The following is a 21,088-nucleotide window of genomic DNA, read 5'->3' as shown; positions in this document are numbered from 1 at the left end:
GTTTTGAATTATTTTACCTCAGAAAAGACATATTCCACAAAGTAGGATTTCTCTCAAGTACAAGTGCGCCCTCTTTCACCTCTCAAACCGCTCGATGAGTGACAGGACACAGGTGGGGGAGGAGCTTCCCTCAGCTCGCGGCAGCGTGGCCCGTGGTTGGCGGGGGTCTGCCGGGAGCGGGCGAGATGGGGGTGGCGGGAGGGGCTTGTCTGGGGGCCGGGGTCGACGGGCACTCTGTTGTTGAAGATGTGGTGGTTTGGGGGGCACTGAGCGAGACAAAATCAATACAGTAATCGTTATGTTAGACTGGATTTGTCACGTGACTACATACCAGCGGGACATAAAATCAGTATCAGGCCGCCGGCACTATTTCATGCTACAAGCCTTAGATAATGCTGCCCTTGCATGTTTGAATTAAACAACTAATTAATTATCTATTTAATTACTGCAAGCATTGTATGTACTGGGAATACACCATCATTTTACTCTGTGACCTCCAACACAAAAGTATTTTAAACAGGGATTACAAAGAGCTTCTAAAATGCAGTAGTGTTGCTGAAAGACAAGAATTTTTGGCCCCACCCTGCTATAAACTTCCTGCAGAGCTTAGACCCACAGTAACCTAAAACATCTGGATCTAATAAACCGAAAATCTGCAGACCTGGTAAGGTGTGTAGAGAGTGTTAAGATGGATGGATGCAGGGTGGTTTCTGCTCACATAAAATGGAAAAGCACAATTACTCTGTTTCTTTTAAAAATGTTTTAAAAGGGAATTCCAGCAGTAAAATATACAGCAAAATATTCAAATACTTTACACAACATTTTGGAGCCTGACAGAGCTGAATCATTCTACTAACCTCTTCTACTACTAATCTATAGACTGTAACTACAACTACTAATAAATTACACTCCTCAAAAAACATAACACACATATTTTTATATTTCTCTGATTTAGAGCATCTGCTAATATGCAAATCATATGCAAAGTTGCTAATTTACATTATAATAATATTAGCTTTGGCTTCCTATTGTGTGTGCCAATTAAAAACAAACAAAAAAAAAAAGCCTGCCCCAAAAATTCACTTCAATGAGTAGCAGTTCCTCCCATTTTCAAGTCTTTCTTGGTCTTTCATCTGGAAAATCTCTCTCTAGAGATCTCTAGACTGTGGCATCCCTCTAGAAGGGATGTCTATAACTGATGCTGTGGGGGTTATATTTTTCGTTTTGGCAGAAATGCCCCCTAAATACAGCACCATACCTTGTGGTTTGGGGCCGGGTAAAGGTGGCCGTGTTTTGGGAGGCGGAGGGGGTGCATCTTGAGGCCCATTTTCACTCGTGCCATTGCAGTGCTGGGGCCCCAGTGGTCCAGGGTCCGAGCAGAGGCGCTGAGGGGTGTCGTGGGCTCCTGGGCAGGGGCCCGGCTCCAGAGACAGACTCTTTGTCAGGAGCCGAGGACTGGATGCGGACGGGCCTGGGAAAAACAGATGGAAGACGGAATATAACTAAGCAATTCAAGCTAAATTTTTATTTAAATTGATAACAGTATAATAAAAAAATACATAACACATCTTCCTCCACCTTTAATAAGGTACGCATTTATTTGCCATGTATAACTGCAATGAATCAACACTATACATAGCATTCAACTGAATGAAACGCACTTCTTTTATTTAACATTCCTTGCTTCAAGTGAATGAGTTCTGCCACAAAAAACAGTCTGATGTTGCAGAGCTTATAGGTTAGATTCTGGGTAATTTTATCAAGGAGATTTGATCATCATCCTCCTCCAACCCTCTCTCTCTCTCACTCACACACACACACAGACACACACACACACACACAAACACTCATCTCTTGTAGGCTTGAGTGTGAGAAGATTATGGTAAAAAGAGTTATCACTGATAATTCCTGACTGTTTCTCCTTGACTTTATGTTGCAGAGAGAGCAGCAGATGAAAGGAAATATCAGTATTTAAATGCAAATCCGAATGAGCTCACTTTGATGAAGTAGCCTGGTGTGCAGAGTGGATTACAGTATTAAAGAGAGGTTCTCACTGACAGCTGAGAGAAGGCCAACGCTGCAAAAACTCTTTCATATTACACACATTTCGCCATGATTTTTAAATATGTGTGAGCTGCAGACGTTATGGTGACAGTGTGGTGAAACATCAAAGAAAACAGTGTAAAAACGATTTAAAAAGACCCTCAAAACTGTGTTATTAAACCCAATTACATATCAGTATCAGTTGTGGATTAAATGCTACCAGTAGCTTTTAGCCCAGTTTAAACTTCACTTTAAAATCTTGAACTCCATTCAGAGTTGCTCTAATTTCAAAGTAGATATCAATGTAATGGTGTAAAGCATAGCATTTATGGTGTTAAACAGTGCCCTAATTTAACACACCTAATTCAATTTAAGCACTTGATAATCTAAGTAAACAGGAAACAACACTAAAGCCTGCACAGTTTATTGGTTATTAATCATAACAGCAATACTGGCTTTTGCAATACTCATATCAGAAGGCTTTAATGCACAAATGAACCCTTAACCAAATATTAAATATTTATGACTGTAAACAACCTAAATAACCTCTACAAATTTCATATGATCCACACTTATTTGTTATCATTTAGTTAATGTTTAAGTGCTTAAAAACACACTGATCTGGCAATAAACATTAAGACACACTAATCCCTAATATGCTGCTATTAATGTAACACAGGGGTGGCACGGTTGCGCAGCAGGTAGGTGTCGCAGTCACACAGCTCCAGGGGCCTGGAGGTTGTGGGTTCGATTCCAGCTCTGGGTGACTGTCTGTGAGGAATTGGTGTGTTCTCCCTGTGTCCGCGTGGTTTCCTCCGGTTTCCTTTCACAGTCCAAAAACACACGTTGGTAGGTGGATTGGCGACTCAAAAGTGTCCGTAGGTGTGAGTGAATGTGTGTGTGTGTGTTGCCCTGTGAAGGACTGGCACCCCCTCCAAGGTGTATTCCTGCCTTGCGCCCAATGATTTTGGACCCACTGCAACCCTGAACTGGATAAGCGGTTACAGATAATGAATGAATAAATAATGTAACACAGTAGTGCACTCAATGAAGTTGCTCAAATGATTGAAACATTTCATAAAGAACTACAATCAATTTCTAAAATACTTCACAAATCACCTCTAGGAATATTCCGGGTAGGCTCCAGACCCACCGCGACCCTTAACTAGATACGTGGTTACAGACAATGAATGAATGAATGGGCCTGTAGGGTCCTGCCTAGGTTGGAAATTGTATTTAGCTCCAATGTGCCCATGCTAAATTCCATGTCAGTGTTTTTAATAATTATTTCATTTCGATACAGTGCAGGAATTCGTTTAATTCCTTTTTTTGAATCTGTAGCCCACCATTTTGATTCCATCTTATCGCAAGTTCATATGTGACTCACAGCTGGCAATTTGAGGTTAAGAAAAGAGCTTGAGATACATGAGAGACATCATGTTCTTCTCATTGTGTGTAACTGGTAGATTCATCTGTCCAGCTACATTTTGTGTGAAACTCATCAATGGACACTCAAAAGAAAAGATACATTTTCACAAACAACATGAAGAATTTCTAAAATTAAACTTCAGCTTTTCAGTTTTAGGGCTGAATGACCTGCTCACAGCGCTCTGGGTCAAACAGGGCCTCATTACAGAGAGAGGTGAGATTGTTGTTTGCAGTTTAACATGAAACATGAGCATTGAAAATGCCCTTAGACCCTAGAGCATTAAACTGTGACTTTAGCTAATAAAATACTGTAAATGTGAAAGTCTGCACTCGTTTAGCCCACACAGTTTGATCTCCAAATTTTTAAAAATGGCATGTATTGCGGTAAGGAAAATGACCTGGCCACACATATCAATTATCAGTGTATCTCTAATCATCACTGTCAAATATGAATATAAATACATTATTTCCTACATCTAAAAACTGCTGGCATTTACGTTCCCACGAATATGAAGTCAAATAATGGTCATGTTTTACAAGTACAGAATCTTTATGACCTTAATTTGATTCCATACTTACAAGGCCATACTTAACCTCATAATGATAAGAAACATTCACATACTTGTAAACGTTTGGTGCTGGACTGGACTGCCTTGTATGCTCCACAAACAAGGGTACGGCCCTCTAATACCCTGCCCTAATAGAGTAACTGCTAACAAGTCCAATAAAATATATTCCAGCCTAGTTTCTCATCTGTACTTTTGTTTCAATAAGATGTCAGCACAAATGCATCCTGGTGCTGATTTATTTATGGAAGGCCGGTTTTATTAATATACACTACTGAGTCAGCAGGCAGTGTTCAATTCACTGTGATTTATCTCTAAAGGACATCTTCACTGAGGCTCTAAAAGCATCAGATGAAGAGTTAGGATGGGTATTTCTAAGAGAGAACATGTCTGTGTAGGTCTGGATAGGACTATGTAGGTCATTAAAGTGTTAAAGTGTCAGACTATAGCATGTCCTTGCTGTGCAACTCCATCAATCCCAACATTTCAAGACAGCTTGGCATGGTCCCAGTGACATAATAATACCAAGAGCAGGGAAACGCTGAATAAGCTTTAAAGGCCTTCCACAGGGGCTGGGAGGGCTGCGTAAATATGTTTTTGAAAATAAAATGGCTCCTTTGATAGTGAAATGAGAGAGACAGAAAACATGTGCCTGTTTTCCTAAAGAGCATGTGGTGGGGGATTTCTTAAAGTGGCATGGACAGGTCAGAGGATGGGCAGGCTAGTTGTGTTGACTGAGTGATGTTGCCGTTTTAAAAAAGAGAGGGTAAAAAAGAAATCTGGCTTGTGTCTTCTACACGGAACTTAATTGGTTCCATATGATGACACTCGTACCCACTTGTGCAGGCTGGGGTTTGAAATGACTTCCACATGCTCTGTTAAAATGGCTTAAAGGGGCAGGAAGGCAAGCGTGAGAGAAAAAAACAAAAGTGTCCTGGCCACAGTTTTGACTGCTCAGGGTCTGCTGAGTTTGCTTTGCTATATATAGAGATTTATACTTCAGAAAACTCATCTGCAGGAGACCACTGCTCTGAAATGTAAGGATGTTCAGACTGAGGATGGGATTTATTCACAACATATCTGTGAATATACTACCTCATAAAAATCCTACCAAATTTATAAACACATTTTTCAAGGGTTATATATTTACAGAAGCTTGTGTAGGCTTAGAGTGCACAGTTGCAATACTAACCCCAAAGCTAGAAAACAACTTTACCAAGAAAATATAATCACAAATAACAAACCCATTGACATTATGAAACTGTTTGTTTAAAGCTTGCCTTGCTTAAAAAAAACAAAACAAAAACAAATTCATCATCTCACACAGTGAGAAATCAGACTGTCGTTCCAACATCGTCAAATAGCAGACAGAAGAAAAACTTTCCATTCATTTTTTTTCTTTTTTGAAATACTAGGGTTCCATCAGTAAATCATTCAGACGTCTACACAGAGGGACAAATTCTTTCTCTCTCTTTCTCCCTCTCACCATCCCCTACCTGCCTCCATTTCAGGGAAAACATAAACAGCACAGCATGACAATCTCGAAAATCTCAAACAATCATTAATCAGCACATTCCACACAAACACAAACAAAAACATGAAACGCTAAAAATAAAACTTCTTTCTGCCCATGCCGATAAACACACACAATAACATGAATAAAGACCCCTTCTTCTCTTCAGTGAAGTTTCCTTCTGCCAGACGATCGTTTTCATGCTCCACTTCCCATACACACATGAAAGAGCAGACAGAAGCTTTCAGGCCTACAAAGACACATGCAGTAGACGGGGCCATTTAGCCGGCTGAAAATAAGCACTACTACTGTACCTCCCTGATATTCACAGGTTTATGTCATTCTTAAGACCAGCTCAGAAGGAGTAGAGGACTGGGTCTGCTGAGGAATTACAGGATAAAAAGAATTCTAATGGACGACAGTAAGTCAGAAATTAGCTGCGATGACTGAGACTTCAGAACTGGTTTCTAAAGCACTAGAGACAGGGCTTGGGGGCATGCTGTTCAGAACGAAAGAGCCAGTGTGCTCAAAGGAATGAACAGATTTCAAAATCTAAGCAGTGACTTATTAGAGCCAAATCATTATTTTGTTTTGCATGTAATATTGATATTCAATCAAAGGAGCTGAAATATCTGATAATACTGCCAGACATAATTTAATGTTTTTATTTTATATTTGAATGTTTACATTATAATGGAAAGATACCTAGACTCTAACTTCAATTCAACGAAGAATATCCATTCAAAACACAGTGTTGTCCAGGACTAGGTGTAATCACATTGTTGGAAACCAACCCTAGTTAAACAGTGTTGAACAGAGGGAGAAGCCTTTCTACACTGAGTGAGGTTTATTCACACCAGAGTTAGGCATAGTGAGTGCAATCACTCAGGGGAGGTGTATTGAGAGGGCTTTGTGAGTTTAAATCACAGGGCAAGCTGGAAGAGAGAGCCCAGCGAGTTTTAATCACTCCTAGGAGTCCTGTGGAGTGGGCTTAGCAAGTTCTAATCGCACAGGGGAAGATTTTGAAGTGTGTATGAGTGAGTTTTAACGTCATGCTTGCAGTTTCACAGCTTCCACAAGACTTTACAAAACAGCTGTATGGAAAGCTGATGCTTCTTTGGAAGCCAATGTTCTGAATACTGACCATTCATTCATTCATTGCCTGTAACCTCTTATCCAGTTCAGGGTTGTGATTGGTTTGGAGCTTTCCCAGAATCAAGGCAGGAATAAACCCTGGACTGGGCTGCAAAAAACACCCCTCCAATGAGTCAATCTCTTAGCAGATCATACACCTAGCGATAAGTGAGCAACAATATCACTTATTGTTTATAACAACAATATGATCATTCACGCATTCACTGTCTGTAACTGTTTAATTCTGTTCAGGGTCGCTGTGGTCCAGAGCCTACTGGGAATCAATGGGCACCAGTCCATCGCAGGGCATCACACACTCACACAGTCATACTTATGAACATTTTGAATACCAACATGTTGTTAGACCGTAGGAGCACCTGGAGAAAACCTACACAGACACAGGGAGAACACACCCAGCTTTTCACATGCAGTGACATTAGGCAGGGTTTGATCCCACAACACCCTGTGATATGGTGACACTACCTGTTGCACCACCTTGCCTCTCAAAAATGACAATAACATTATTTTTGCTGTAGAGTGGTATGAGTGTTGTAACAATAAAAGGAATCAGTAAACATTCATTCATTCATTCATTCATTTTCTGTAACCCTTATCCAGTTCAGGGTCGCGGTGGGTCCAGAGCCTATCTGGAATCATTGGGCGCAAGGCGGGAATACACCCTGGAGGGGGGCGCCAGTCCTTCACAGGGCAACACACACATTCACTCACACCTACGGACACTTTTGAATCGCCAATCCACCTACCAACGTGTGTTTTTGGACTGTGGGAGGAAACCGGAGCACCTGGAGGAAACCCACGCGGACACAGGGAGAACACACCACACTCCTCACAGACAGTCACCCGGAGGAAACCCACTCGGACACAGGGAGAACACACCACACTCCTCACAGACAGTCACCCAGAGGTAACCCACGCAGACACAGGGAGAACACACCACACTCCTCACAGACAGTCACCCGGAGGAAACCCACACAGACACAGAGAGAACACACCACACTCCTCACAGACAGTCACCCGGAGGAAATCCACACAGACACAGGGAGAACACACCACACTCCTCACAGACAGTCACCTGGAGTGGGAATCGAACCCACAACCTCCAGGCCCCTCGAACTGTGTGACCGCGACACTACATGCTGCGCCACCGTGCCGCCCTAAATCAGTAAACATCACTATTTAAATTTGTAAATGTCAGCAGATTTAGCTTCTTAACTCCACAAAGATAGTTTAAGAAAGAGCAAAGATTTGCCACCTCCACAGCTTTAACTTTAGCCATCAACTATGGCACATCACTTGACAGTGATTTTAAGATTAAATGATATAATCCATAAATTTGGTTAACAGATTGGTCCAAATGATTTCCTATCACACACTGGAAATCCATTTTCAGTAAATACAGGTGCTCAGCAGTATGCTAAAGAGCTTGGAGCTGGACGGTATAGGACTGTAAAAAAAAGCTAACGGGGAATGTGCTCCAAGGTCAAGCCCTCTGCAGATGAGCATTATTCCAGGGACCAAAATAAATAAATAAATAAATAAATAAATCTCACAGACTCTCTCTCTCTCACACACACACACACACACACACACACACACACACACACACACACACACACAGTATTTCCTGGATGAGCAAATGGGACACATCATGCACCTGCAGCATGAGGAAGTAAAGGTTTACAACTCCCAATCTCTGCCAGACTTCTGCAGTTACCCCATTTTTAGAATTTTTCATTTCAGCAGTATAGTCTGTTCTACAGACATCAGTAAAGTCATTACAGCCTGTTTAACAGTCCACATGAAATACAAGAACAGATAAAGACAACAGACATGCAATGTCATGTTTGTAAGATGTTCTGCTAACAAAGACCACCGTTCAATCCCAGGTGATACCCCGGGTATCATGAGTTCAACAGACCATATTTAACCTCACTCTCACTGCGTGGATAGGATGGACTTCTTTCTTCCCCCATTAACCAACATGATTCAAGCTAACGCAGGTGTCTGTTCACTGATTAACAGATCAGTCAGTGTTCTCTGAGCACATTCAGCTGTCCACAGGATTTTGTGATAGATCGATGCTATTTTGTGCTTGCAAATAAATCCACGGTAAAGATGATGAATGAACGTCTAGGTAAACAGTGGCGTGCAGGCCCTGATTTATACAACCATGGCAGAATACTCCTCCCACCGGACATGGCAGTTCTCTGTGGTGATCTGTTACGCACAGACAGGTCCCTTCCAGTATGCTTAAAGAAGACACTATGTTTTACAATGATGTAGTCAGAATTTCTGCAGTGCAAGAGTTGCTGGCCTGTGTGGATGGTTTTACCTTCCCATGGCGGTGGAATAACAAGGATGCATGCCCAGAATATGAACTCGTAACCCCACGCCTCAACCCCAGCTCTCAGACATCACTGCAAGTCATATAACCTCAAACACTAAAAACCAATCAGGTGCAGAGGGGGATGGCCAGCTTCCACAATTTGAGGCCTGCGTTAATGCACAGATAAAAACAACGGTCTTCTGAGAAGGAAAGAAAAATCCAAATCACAAACACATACAGAAACCCCCCAAAGAGATTTTTGGAATACCTTCTGCTTTTGTGTATTCCCTGAGCCTATGGTTTAAAGAATGAGACACTGTTTTACAATCTCCAGATCTATGGATTCAGACTGTCTCCTATTCCACAGAACTGACCAGTTAAAAGCCTTGTGCACTGCCAGTTGCTTCTAAATCAATAATCCATTCAAAATGCCATCTTTTTGCTGACCAATACATCCATCTTATTTGACTCAACATGAATATTTCATGAATGCTGTATAACCCATAAAGGACTGACCCAAATGTTTCCAGCCTCCTGTTTGTATCCATTTCTGTGGTGAAAAGAAAGGCACAGACTATGATACATAGCCATTTTATTGTTGTATCCTACAGCAGTAAACATTTTCGACATTTGACATTGTTTTGATGCACCTCTAAACTTGTTTAGAGGCGTTTAGATCTGTTAATTTGCCCAAGCACATACAAAGAACAGCTGGCCTTCAATTCATGTAACACAAAAGTAGAGATGGGGAGCATTTGCACAGGCACAATGCTATGGAAAATCACTTCAGCACAGACATAAGGCTAGCTGGTGTTTGATAATATCTCATCTAGCAAGCTGAAGGATGTGCTGAAAACTTCAGGCTATGGACTATTTTTATCCTCACATCATTACAGGCTGCACTGACAGGACAGTCAACACACGGTCGACGCTCGAGCCTTCTCTTGCAGAACACCCGCTCTCATCTTCACACGCTACCATAGATGATATGGCACCAAAATAATGACATGCTGTCAACTGATGAACTTGTCTTTTTACTCTTTCTCTTTTTTGTTCCTGACAGTGGCACAGACTCTTTTTGAATATATGACATGGATAATTCTTCAGTTCAAATAATAAAAAAGTCTGAGGAATATGCTGCACAAGGCACCACGCCGTGACATATCAAGTGGGAACAAGACTTATTTAAAAGGCCCATATACAACAGATATAAATACACTGTATGACGTATGACACAGTTTAAAATATGACCAATGCTTCTGTCACATTTTTGACCTTGACGCCACTAGTGTGGCATTTTTGAGGTACTGTGAAAAGACTGACAAACTTACATTTTTTACTTAGATTGCAGTGAGAGTACTAAGCCTGGAGAGGTCTAAGCAAAGTGAGAGGGTTCCACACAGAGACAAACTGAGCAAAGATATCAGGGACTGTTATTTGGATAAACTGGTGTATTTTAATAATATTGGTCCATACAACCAGACCACAAGATGCTGCAAACCCTGCATTGCTGCCTTCAACTTTACACCTGGATATTACTCACTATTTTGTTTACAGTACAGGTTGCAGTCACGTGAATTTTTTTGAGCTGGACACCATATTGGGAACAGACATTTCTGGTTTCAGAGAATCAGCCAAATTCATATCATACTCAGCTCCTCTCCCTGCGCTGGAGAGAGTCTTCTAACACTCAGAAGCAAAGACACCCACAGCCTCTGTACATCGTGGCATAAAGGATATATGGCATAAAGAAAAGACTGTTAAAATCTGTTAGCCACATTAGCCTTTTTTCATCATAGGATCTAATGGAAAACTGTTAGCACGTTAGCATGCCGCTCTCTGCTCTTGTGACTGAATCTAAGTGGGGTATTCTTACACAGATTATACACAAGCTTCAGTAATTGAGTTACATCACTCATGTTTTGAGTCGTGTAAGAGACTACAGACACAAGCAACATATTACTTTGTTTAGAGGGTAAATAATCTGATCCCGCTGTCCCTGTGCTTTGGGAGTGGAACAGAGTTTTGGAGAATATTGTTTTATCGTGACTGTGAGCCCAAATTCTTTCTTAAAGCTTAATAAAGGAGTTCTCCTTGTCTGAAAATGTGAGTAATCAGTGAGGGATTTTTCCATGCAGTAGCAAAGCTGAGGCCAAATCCCAAATGTCTCCCTACACCCTCCGTAGGGCACAGTGTCTGTCATAAAATAATGTTTTTTGCACTCAAGTAGTGCGTTGTATGTCGATTTTACTATCTTGGATTACTATTATTAGACTTATTATCTGTGATGTTCAATATGTAGGGAGTATGGCGCTACTTTCTAAAAGAGAACCGTTAGAACCTGTGAGCAGCTCAGAAACTACACTAAGAGATCGCTGGATTTTATCAGCTCCACTTACCATACAGGAGCACTTTGTAGTTCTACAATTAGAGACTTGAGTCCATCTGTTTCTTTGCAGACTTTCTTATCCCCATTTCCCTCTGCTCTTCAATGGTCAGGTATTTCAATGCTGCAGTGACACTAACGTGGTGATGGTGCATCAGTGTGTTTTGTACTAGCACAAGTGGATAAAACACAGCAGTGCTGCTAGAGTTTGTAAACCCGTGTCACTGCTGGACTGAGAATAGGCCACCAACCAAAAACATCCAGCCGACAGCATCCTGTGTCCACTGACGAAGGACAACTAACCCAATCTGTGCAACAACAGATGAGATACTGTCTCTGCCTTTACATCTACAAGGTGGACCAACAAGATAGGTGTGTCTAACAGAGTGGACACAGCTTTTAAAATCTTGAAAAACCTGCTGTGTGGTGGTCCTGGCAATTGAAGAGAAGAGGGAAATGGGGATAAGTAAGTATGCAGATAAACAGGTGGCCTACAGTCTGTAATTGTTGAACTACAAGTGCTCCTGTATGGTCAGTGAAGCTAACAGAATGGACAACGCAGATCCAAGATCAGTGTTCCTAATTCAGTGATTGTTCAGTGTATAAAACCCCTGATATATACGTCAAAAAATGGTGCCAAAGCAAATTTCTCATACATTTTACTGTAAATGACTCATAATCCTTTAAAGTAACATGCTAGATTTCTTTCAGTCTAATCTCCATAATCAGCATGGTCAATTTCCACCAACAATTTGGAGAGTTTATACAGAATAAAAATGTACTCAAACACATTTAGAACAGAAGCTAATGGGCAGCTGCTTTAGGAATATGTTGCAGTAGATGGAAATAAGGCTACAAAATACCGTTATTTTCCTTTAAGACTGTGAGACAACGTGATATATCACAGACAGCAGATAAACTGCCTATGACATCTGGGCCTCTGCTGTCTGCTCTAAAGGGGTCAGTACTGCAGTCCCAGAGTTACCCAGCTCATCTCGCATCTGGCATCCACCGTAATGGATATGACACTCGAACCAATGCAGATTAGATTAATGTTACCGTGACCTGGGGGAGGGTGTATACAATAGGCCAGGGTTTGGGAAGAAGCTGTTGTTTAAGTCTGGCAACACACAGTAGGTCAGAACAAGCATTGGCACCCACTGCAATACAGAAAGGGAAATTCTCCTGAAATGAGCCAGCTGTGCTCACAACAACTTATGTGGAGATGACAGGGTGTAGTAAACGAATAAACAGAGAGCTGAAAATCTGCACTGTTCTCAGACACAATCATCACATCAAGGCTTGACAGCAGGAACGTGGCTATGTTTTTAAGCTTCACTGGACAGCATTTATCAATTCTGAAACCACAGCAGCTTTTTAAAGCAGGAAAGGCATTACAGCTTGTGCTAGCATGGCTACACATGACAAAAACACCAACTCTGACACATAGAAGTATACTGGCCATGAATTAGGAATATCTAACCTGTATCTACACTCGTCTACTTTATCATGTCCTCTTAAAATATGGTTGCATTTTGTAATTTGTAGATTATAGCCCATCTGCTTTTCTGCACAATTTGTGAGCCCCCACATTTAATCTGTTCCTCAATAGTCAGGACCCCAACTGATGAAGCATTATTTGTGTGGTGGGTCACTCTCAGAACTGCAGTGACAGAGTTGGAGTAGTATGTGTTCTGGCTCAAGATTTTCCCACATTGCAAAATAGATGCATTTAGATCCACCTTGTAGATTTAAAGTTAGAGAGGACTGCCTTACAGTTAGTGTTAGTTTTTGACCGCTCACATGGTTGGCAGGGCATTTCTAGGTGGGAGACAGTTCTCAATCCAGCAGTGACATAGAGAAGTCACTTCAAATCTCCAGTAATCATTTTGTGTGTGATTCACTTGTAGAGGAACAACACTATGTCAGTACCATGTCACAGTAACAGCACTGACACCCAAACCAGACCTGCTCTACTAGGTAGCCGCCCTCTGTGGGTCTTAACATTTGACCAACAGGATACAGGTGACTGACAAATCATGTAGAAAAACTGGTGCACAACAATATGTTATTGCCAAACTACAGTGTGTATCTAGCTAATTGTTAACTGTAGCTAATGAAACAGACTCTGAGTTTAGACCTAAGTAGAGCTGCAATGATAAGTTCACTAACACTGAATATCACAATTTGTGACGGTATTTGAGATGGTATTTCACAGGAAAACAAGAAAAGTATGCTAATATTTAATAAGAGCAACCAATCAATTCTATTCCATTCACCCACAAGTACTGTGTAAGTGTTTTGATTAGCTAATTAGCTAAGTGATTAGCTAAGTGACTCACAGCAGACAAAGGTTATGTTAGGCTGGATTATGGAAAGAGTAATGACTAAAAGAGAGAAGCAACAATGCTAAGCATAGATTAATATAAGTGTACAGTAAGTGAACATACATGTATACACATTATCCACAGTATCCTCTGCAGTCAATCAGTCTAACCCTTATGTTACAGACGCGTTGCGGCCCCTCACTCTCACACACACGCCACTATGGCTCATGCTAAACAAATGTATCTGGTTTACAGCCCTTGCACTGCAGAATAAACTTTATAAGCATACACACCACATGTCCTCCGTCTCTCCATCTCACACACAAACAAACATACACATATTAACAATGACAGTACATTCGTAGAATAACATTTAGATGCAAGATTTTATGATCTCCTTCCTTCTCATAAAGAGATATGGCTCATGCTTAGCACTCATAGCTGGTGTACAGTCCTGTATCACAGAACAGCTTTTACATGTGTCTGATTCCATGGTCATACACACAGGCATGGCATCTCTCTCTCTCTCTCTCTCTGTCTCTCTCTCTCTCACACACACACACACACACACACACACACATTTTGTGCAACAGTAATGGCAGCTGGTGTACATCTCTGCAGCACAAAATATTTTTATATACATGCAGACATCATGGTCATACACTCAGGCGTGTCATATGCCCAGTAATGGTAGCCTGTGTAAGTAATCTTTATAAAGACTCTCACACATACACAGGACTATGCTCAGCCCTGAAAGTGGGTGTACCAGCCCTGCATCTCAGAATAACCTTTATATGTATCAGACTCCATAGTCATTCACACAGACATGGCTCAAATTAAACAACTGCAACACGAGATAATACCTATATGCACAGAAACACACGGCTGGCAGGGCCATACCCGTAGGCATGGTTTATATTTAGTAATTGCAGTGGCCCTGCTTTATAAAAATACTCAAATGCATGGCTAGGAATGACTGTAGTCTCCCCTGTTTCAAACACACACACACACACACACGCCTACATGTCAGTCTGGCTGCATCACTGACTGCATCCCTGTGTGCAGTAGCAATGCTGCACCAATGTGCAGAAATGTAGGTGAAGCAGCGACATGACTTTCCCAAATGCTGCTGGTCAAATCCCTGCCTGCAGAGACATCCATCAAAATGAATCATGCAAAACAGGACTAGAGCGAAATAAATCCAGCCTCTTTAAATTACAATACTATGGGTGTCAGCAAATGAGCAGGATGCTACTGCAATCTTATTTTCAGCAGGACGGAGCCACGCCATTTCCCACTGACACACTGAACTAGCTCATGTATGAATAATATGACCTACTGCATGATGCGGACGGATTCACACGCTTTCAGGCGTTTTGCAAACGAGCTGAGTTTGGCTTCTTATTCTAATACACGCTCCATTGTAAATGGTGCAGGAGTTTAAACGGTGCACCTTTTTTGGGTGGAAAGGACATTTCTAATCAGAAGCTGGCACTGCATTTTCATTCAAAAATAACCCAGGCATTATGCATGCATAAGAAAAGCAATGGTTCTGAATTGCCTTACCCCGGAGCACACTGGTTTTATCCATGTACATCGCGCAGCAAAACACGAAACCAGTCATTAAAATGCCCAGTGGGAGACTCCACTCCCCGAAACGCTCACACGACGAAATAAGATGGAAAATTAGCACAACTAAAGCTTAAAAATAAAGCAGCGTCGAGCTTAAACCCGTCAGCTTAACTTAACCCGGTCTCGCCCTCATAAAGACGGCGCGAGCATCTTCACCAGGTCACCGATTTTTTCATCCCATAAACGCCTTGTTCTAACCCTCGGTGCGAGATTTAAACCAGAAGCCGTCTGTAGTTAGTTTCACAGCGCTGAGCCATGATGTCAGGCGAAAATACGAGTTAAAAACAGATAAAATCGCTTTCATTCCCGGCCCCCCACCCCTCCTCGGCCGCAGACAGCAGCAGCCTCGCTCTAACAGCCGATATGACCCCGCCCCCACCGACGGTCCTCCGCGCTGTTTCCTTGACAACACGCTGGAAGGCGTTTTTTCTTTCCCATCCCTTTTCCGGACGAGCCCCGCCCGGCTTTGCCAGGATTGGCGGCTTCTATCTTTATATTCAAATCCCCGAGCTATGATTGGCTCAACGGCTTCCCTTCACATGTCAATCATAGAGTAGGAGGCGGGACTCGGGTCGGAATCTAGGTGGGGAAAAGCACCAGTTTACGGACTTCTGAGACAGCTAATATTTACTATTCAGAGTTAGTAGCAACCCTGCAGTAAATTATATGTCAGCCTATTCACAGCGTAATGACAGGAAGCAAACTTGTCACTCTAATATCTTACCACAGAGGGATTATTCACACTTGACACATGAAGTACAATGTTTTAAATCATACAAACCTTTAATTCGTGGATTCCTAAAGGTCAGAAAGACAGCATTTATGGATGCTACACGTTTTGTATGGGTTTGGATCATCTTGTGGAGTAGCAGCATTGTCCTACTGCTGAGATGTTGATTAAGACCCAAGATTTGCATTTGTTTAGATGCACTTCCCATCTGAAAGAAGGTCTGGAAGGTCAATAAGCATCTGCACAGAAGTCTGACCCAGCAAGTGTCTCCTCCTGTGCTGTGTCAAACAGGATACTGTGCATTATAGAAAATGAGAATTGACCTGTGTCTTTCACTGGTGGAACTTTCATGCAGCAGGAACAAATCTTACATTGTCTTTAGCTGGTGATTAATTTGGCTCAACGAGTCATGTCAGGGCATTTTACTGTAATGAGTTCAGACTAGCATTCAACTTTCAGGTTAGTCTTTTACGTTCTCATGGATACTGTACAGACACAGAAATACATAAATAAATCAATACTGCTGATGTGTACTAAAAGGGCATCTACACTTACCTCTGGGTGTTACTGATTTATTGTTATTATTTTGTAGCTTCAGCTTATCGTAAATAGTGGAAATGTACTTGTCTGTTTCATTTCATTCATGTAGTGTGAGCACTGAGAGTTTAGGTGAAACATGACCAAAAGGTGAGTGGAGACAGACATGACTGACAAGGACAGAACAAAGCTCTATCACCTCTGGTTCAATGGCAGGGGACATTTTCTCTGTTGAGTCAGAGGATTATGAAAATAACACAAATCGCAGGTGGTTTGCTTTATCACGGTGCATTTGATCACCACACAGTGCGCCTCTAAATTGTGCTGGCTCTGTGCACATTGTGACAGGGCTTAATAAACACCAGCAGAGGGTGAATCTGGATTATAGGCCACTGAGGCCAAAGTATCACCCTTTCCTAATTCTAGTTCTCTCTCTGTTTCTTTAGTTCTTTCTCTCCCTCTCTCTCTCTCTCTCGCTCGCTCTCTCATTCTCCGTCACCCTGCTGGGGCCTTGGTACTGTTGCTCTCTCTGGCCTTGGCGCAGGTCGAAGGATTTAAATGGAGAGATTTACCCCCCTGATTTCCCTGGGGAGATGGCCATCTGCCTACTGTCACCCAGCCCACTCTCGCCACTCCTACACACACGCACATGCTCAGCGATAATAACACACAACACACTACACCACTACACAAGCCAGAGGGCATTTACTTACATATACACACGTGCACATGCACTCACCCAAAAGCGACCAGCTGTCCTATTTATAGCTTTAACAGGAGCTCGACTGATTGCCATCTACAGTATTCATTCATTAGCGACAGCTGTGCTTCATTTTAACAAGTTCATAATAAATATTATATTGTTCATATCAATACTGGAATTATAGTGTATCAAATGAAATTAAGTAATAAATTGTGATGCTCATTTTGGCCTTATAATTAAAGATGTACCAATAATAAAAAATAAATAAATAATAGTCTTGCGGTAAACCAAAGAAATTTAAATTAATAGTTTACTGTTTATTGTGCCTTGTATTTCTAGTTTTGCACTGTAGCTACAAAGCTAATGTAGCTAACAATTAAAGAGGGTGTTAATAGTCACCTAACTGTATGAATGAATAGTCACCTACCCACATTAGCAATCTAGAAAATTAAATAAAATACATTCTGTTACATTTTTTTAAACAAATTAAAATTTTAATGCCATTCAAATTGCGTTTCAAATGATTCCAGTTCCAGACCCAGGGACCCACAGCCATAGACAATGTTCCCTGCTCCAACAATTCTCAATTCAGCTAAATATAAAACCATGCATGACTTAGTCAGTACAGTCGTGTTGAAACAAGAAAAGCATGAGGCTGTGTGATTGGTAAGGCTGGTCCTTTGTGTTCTGTGAGGGCGAGGGTGAACTGGAGGTTAATGGGGCTGACCCCCTGCCTCCTCTCTTCTTTACTTCTTACTGCCCCCTCTACAAACACACATATCGTCTCAGAGCAATTAAGAGCACACAAGCTGCACATGGGGACAGCCTCTTCAGTTTCATCACTTACACAAAGAGATTCAGCCAAGGGCTGTTCATCAAAATGCTATATTAATATTAATTTTGGATCACAATGCTGGATATTCATTTACACTGTGTACATCAAATACATGTTTGACCTAAGAATCTGTTGAAAGTCAAGAGTACTAAAATGAAAGATTATCAGTGCATTTAGAAATGGATTTAATGAATACTTGATTGCAGATGCAGTGCCTAGGCAATATGTTCCTGCCATTTGGGAGTACCTGGTGAAAGCACAGATTACAGTAGCAGTGTTTTAACCCTAGAGCTAGTGAACAAATTTAAATCCCAGCTGTGGTTTGTGTCTTTAATGGATGTGGGTCCCTGAGAACATTTTGAATTGGATGAACTGTCTGGAATGTCATTGTGCATCAATGTGATTATATGATGCCCAAAGACTTATTCATTGCTTACACGATTAGATTAAAAAACACATGAAACCACAAGCTAGTTGAAGAATTAAAAAAGTAAACAAATAGAAAATAATCATTTTATACTAACAATAAAGAATATCATCCTTTTCATTCATTCATTATCTGTAACCACTTATCCAGTTCAGGGTTGCGGTGGGTCCAGAGCCTACCTGGAATCATTGGGCGCAAGGCAGGAATATACACTGGAGGGGGTGCCAGTCCTTCACAGGGCAACACAGACACACAGATACACATTCACTCACACACTCACACCTACGGACACTTTTGAGTCGCCAATCCACCTACCAACGTGTGTTTTTGGACTGTGGGAGGAAACCGGAGCACCCAAAGGAAACCCACGCAGACACAGGGAGAAGACACCACACTCCTCACAGACAGTCACCCAGAGGAAACCCACACAGACACAGGGAGAACACACCACACTCCTCACAGACAGTCACCTGGAGGAAACCCACGCAGACACAGGGAGAACACACCACACTCCTCACAGAGAGTCACCTGGAGGAAACCCACGCAGACACAGGGAGAACACACCACACGCCTCACAGACAGTCACCTGGAGGAAACCCACGCAGACACAGAGAGAACACAACACACTCCTCACAGACAGTCACCCGGAGGAAACCCACGCAGACACAGAGACAACACACCACACTCCTCACAGACAGTCACCCAGAGGAAACCCACGCAGACACAGGGAGAACACACCACACTCCTCACAGACAGTCACCCGGAGAGGGAATCGAACCCACAATCTCCAGGTCCCTGGAGCTGTGTGACTGCGACACTACCTGCTGCACCACCGTGCCGCCATATCGTCCTATATATTTATTTATTTTTTTTTTTATTTAAACATATTTACAATCATACAGTCATAAAAATGTTAGTGTGTTAGACCTGGGTCCATGGTTCCCAGAGAACATATATTTAGAATATAAACAAAACAAACAATTAAAATGTTTAAACCTGTTTAAAGACAACTGCCTTTTTTTCTCATAACAGCTTAGCATAAATTATTAAAATATTCCATCATGCCATCGCCTATTAGATTCTGAATGAAATGTGAACAGCTTTTGAGCTGAGTCAGTTCAAAATCACTTCCCACCAGTTTCCAGAAAACCCAAAATACTGGCAAAATTTGTTTTTTAAGTATTCTACTTTCTCAAACATAAATATTTTACCTGAAGAACTACTTACTATTAATGCTAACAATTCCCCCTCCAGTCATCAATTTAAACCCTTGGAACTCATCTCATTTGTACCTTTAGAAGATATTACCATGAAAATAAATCCCCTAATGCTGTAAATCAGGGGTTGCCAATCTTACCCACAAAGGGCCGGTGTGGCTGCAGGTTTTCTTTCCAACCAAATAGAAGCTCACACTGTTTAACTGTTTAGAGAGGAGCCTAGTTCATTAAACAAGTAGAATCAGGTGTGCTCTGCTTGCCACACAGGCCATAAGATTGGTGACCCATACTGTAAATCTAAATGGCTTAGATATAACTCTACACTTCTGCATTAATTTAGTACACACTGATATATGAATTCTTCATTAGTATCACTTATACCACTGCCACTTGCTTGTAGCCTAAAAGCCACACCCAGCAAGTTTGGGATTGGTTCCTTAGATATATGACATAAGAAATCCTGGCTGTCAGATTGTGCCCGTTGGAGACTGTATTTGGAACACTGCAGTCTCTTGGACTGCTCAGCCATGGTGTTGACTGCTCATTTTCCGCATGATAAGTCGTCAAGTGTATAAACAACCCCACATGGACATTTTAACAAGGTAAAAATCTCTGATTTTCACAGCTGGGGGGGTCTTTAAAAGGCAAGGGCTGGCCTTCATCTCACTTTCATAAACAAGCAAAAATGTGAAAACTGGGAACTGGCTCTCCAATGAATAATAAATCACTGCCATAAAGTGAACAGTAAGTGAGCTTGCCAACCCACAAAGGCAATTTTATATTATGTCCCTCTGGGATGGATCTGTGGGATAGCTCCAGACTAAAGCTTTAGAACCCCAATCAGAAACCTCTCAAGTTTTGATTACTTTAGGAGCGTGGCATTTGGAAAAAAAGAGTTATTCCTCCTCTACAGTGGACAATAGCAATGTTAGTCATGCTCTCTGTTAGTAAGCTGAGCATCAGTACTATGTTTAGCAGCTCCAGCAGTGGCACTGTTTTGGTCATCCCAGAAAAAGACTGCAGGGGACGAATGCAGCTCTGTGCTGGTCACAGAGAATGCATGTCCTTACAAGCAGCAGCAGCAGTGGAGCTGGTGTTAGCACAGCTCTGGCCTTCAGCCTCAGCTGTTTGCTCGTTGCTCGTTGTTATGATCCGCTAACTCCCAGGGGGAGGATGGGTTTCAGACCCTATCCTCCTCCAGCTGTCCACCCACGTACAAACAAAGGCATGAAAAATTATTAATTTATTTAAAAACCCATATAA

General features: G+C 41.7%; 1 protein-coding gene across 2 annotated transcripts in view; it reads right to left on the bottom strand.

Moving 5' to 3' along the window:
* fgd1 (FYVE, RhoGEF and PH domain containing 1) overlaps positions 1–21,088 on the bottom strand; it is a 51,799-nt gene that overhangs the window by 14,179 nt on the left and 16,532 nt on the right. The window contains exons 1-3 of one of the 2 annotated variants that reach the window (XM_066643713.1): positions 15,311–15,697; positions 1,259–1,471; positions 80–266 (exon numbers count right to left, since the gene is read on the bottom strand). In XM_066643713.1, coding sequence (XP_066499810.1) covers positions 80–266; positions 1,259–1,471; positions 15,311–15,368 — 458 coding nt within the window. In that variant the 5' untranslated portion in view covers positions 15,369–15,697. Of the gene's footprint in view, positions 1–79; positions 267–1,258; positions 1,472–15,310; positions 15,698–21,088 lie in introns of those variants that run through there. The other variant, XM_066643712.1, reaches the window with a different exon arrangement.

This window comes from Hoplias malabaricus, chromosome 14 (genome assembly GCF_029633855.1).
Source record: "Hoplias malabaricus isolate fHopMal1 chromosome 14, fHopMal1.hap1, whole genome shotgun sequence".
In the NCBI taxonomy this organism is placed as follows: domain Eukaryota; kingdom Metazoa; phylum Chordata; class Actinopteri; order Characiformes; family Erythrinidae; genus Hoplias; species Hoplias malabaricus.
Note: the sequence above shows the minus strand (reverse complement) of the source record. Positions and strands in the feature narration are given on the sequence as shown.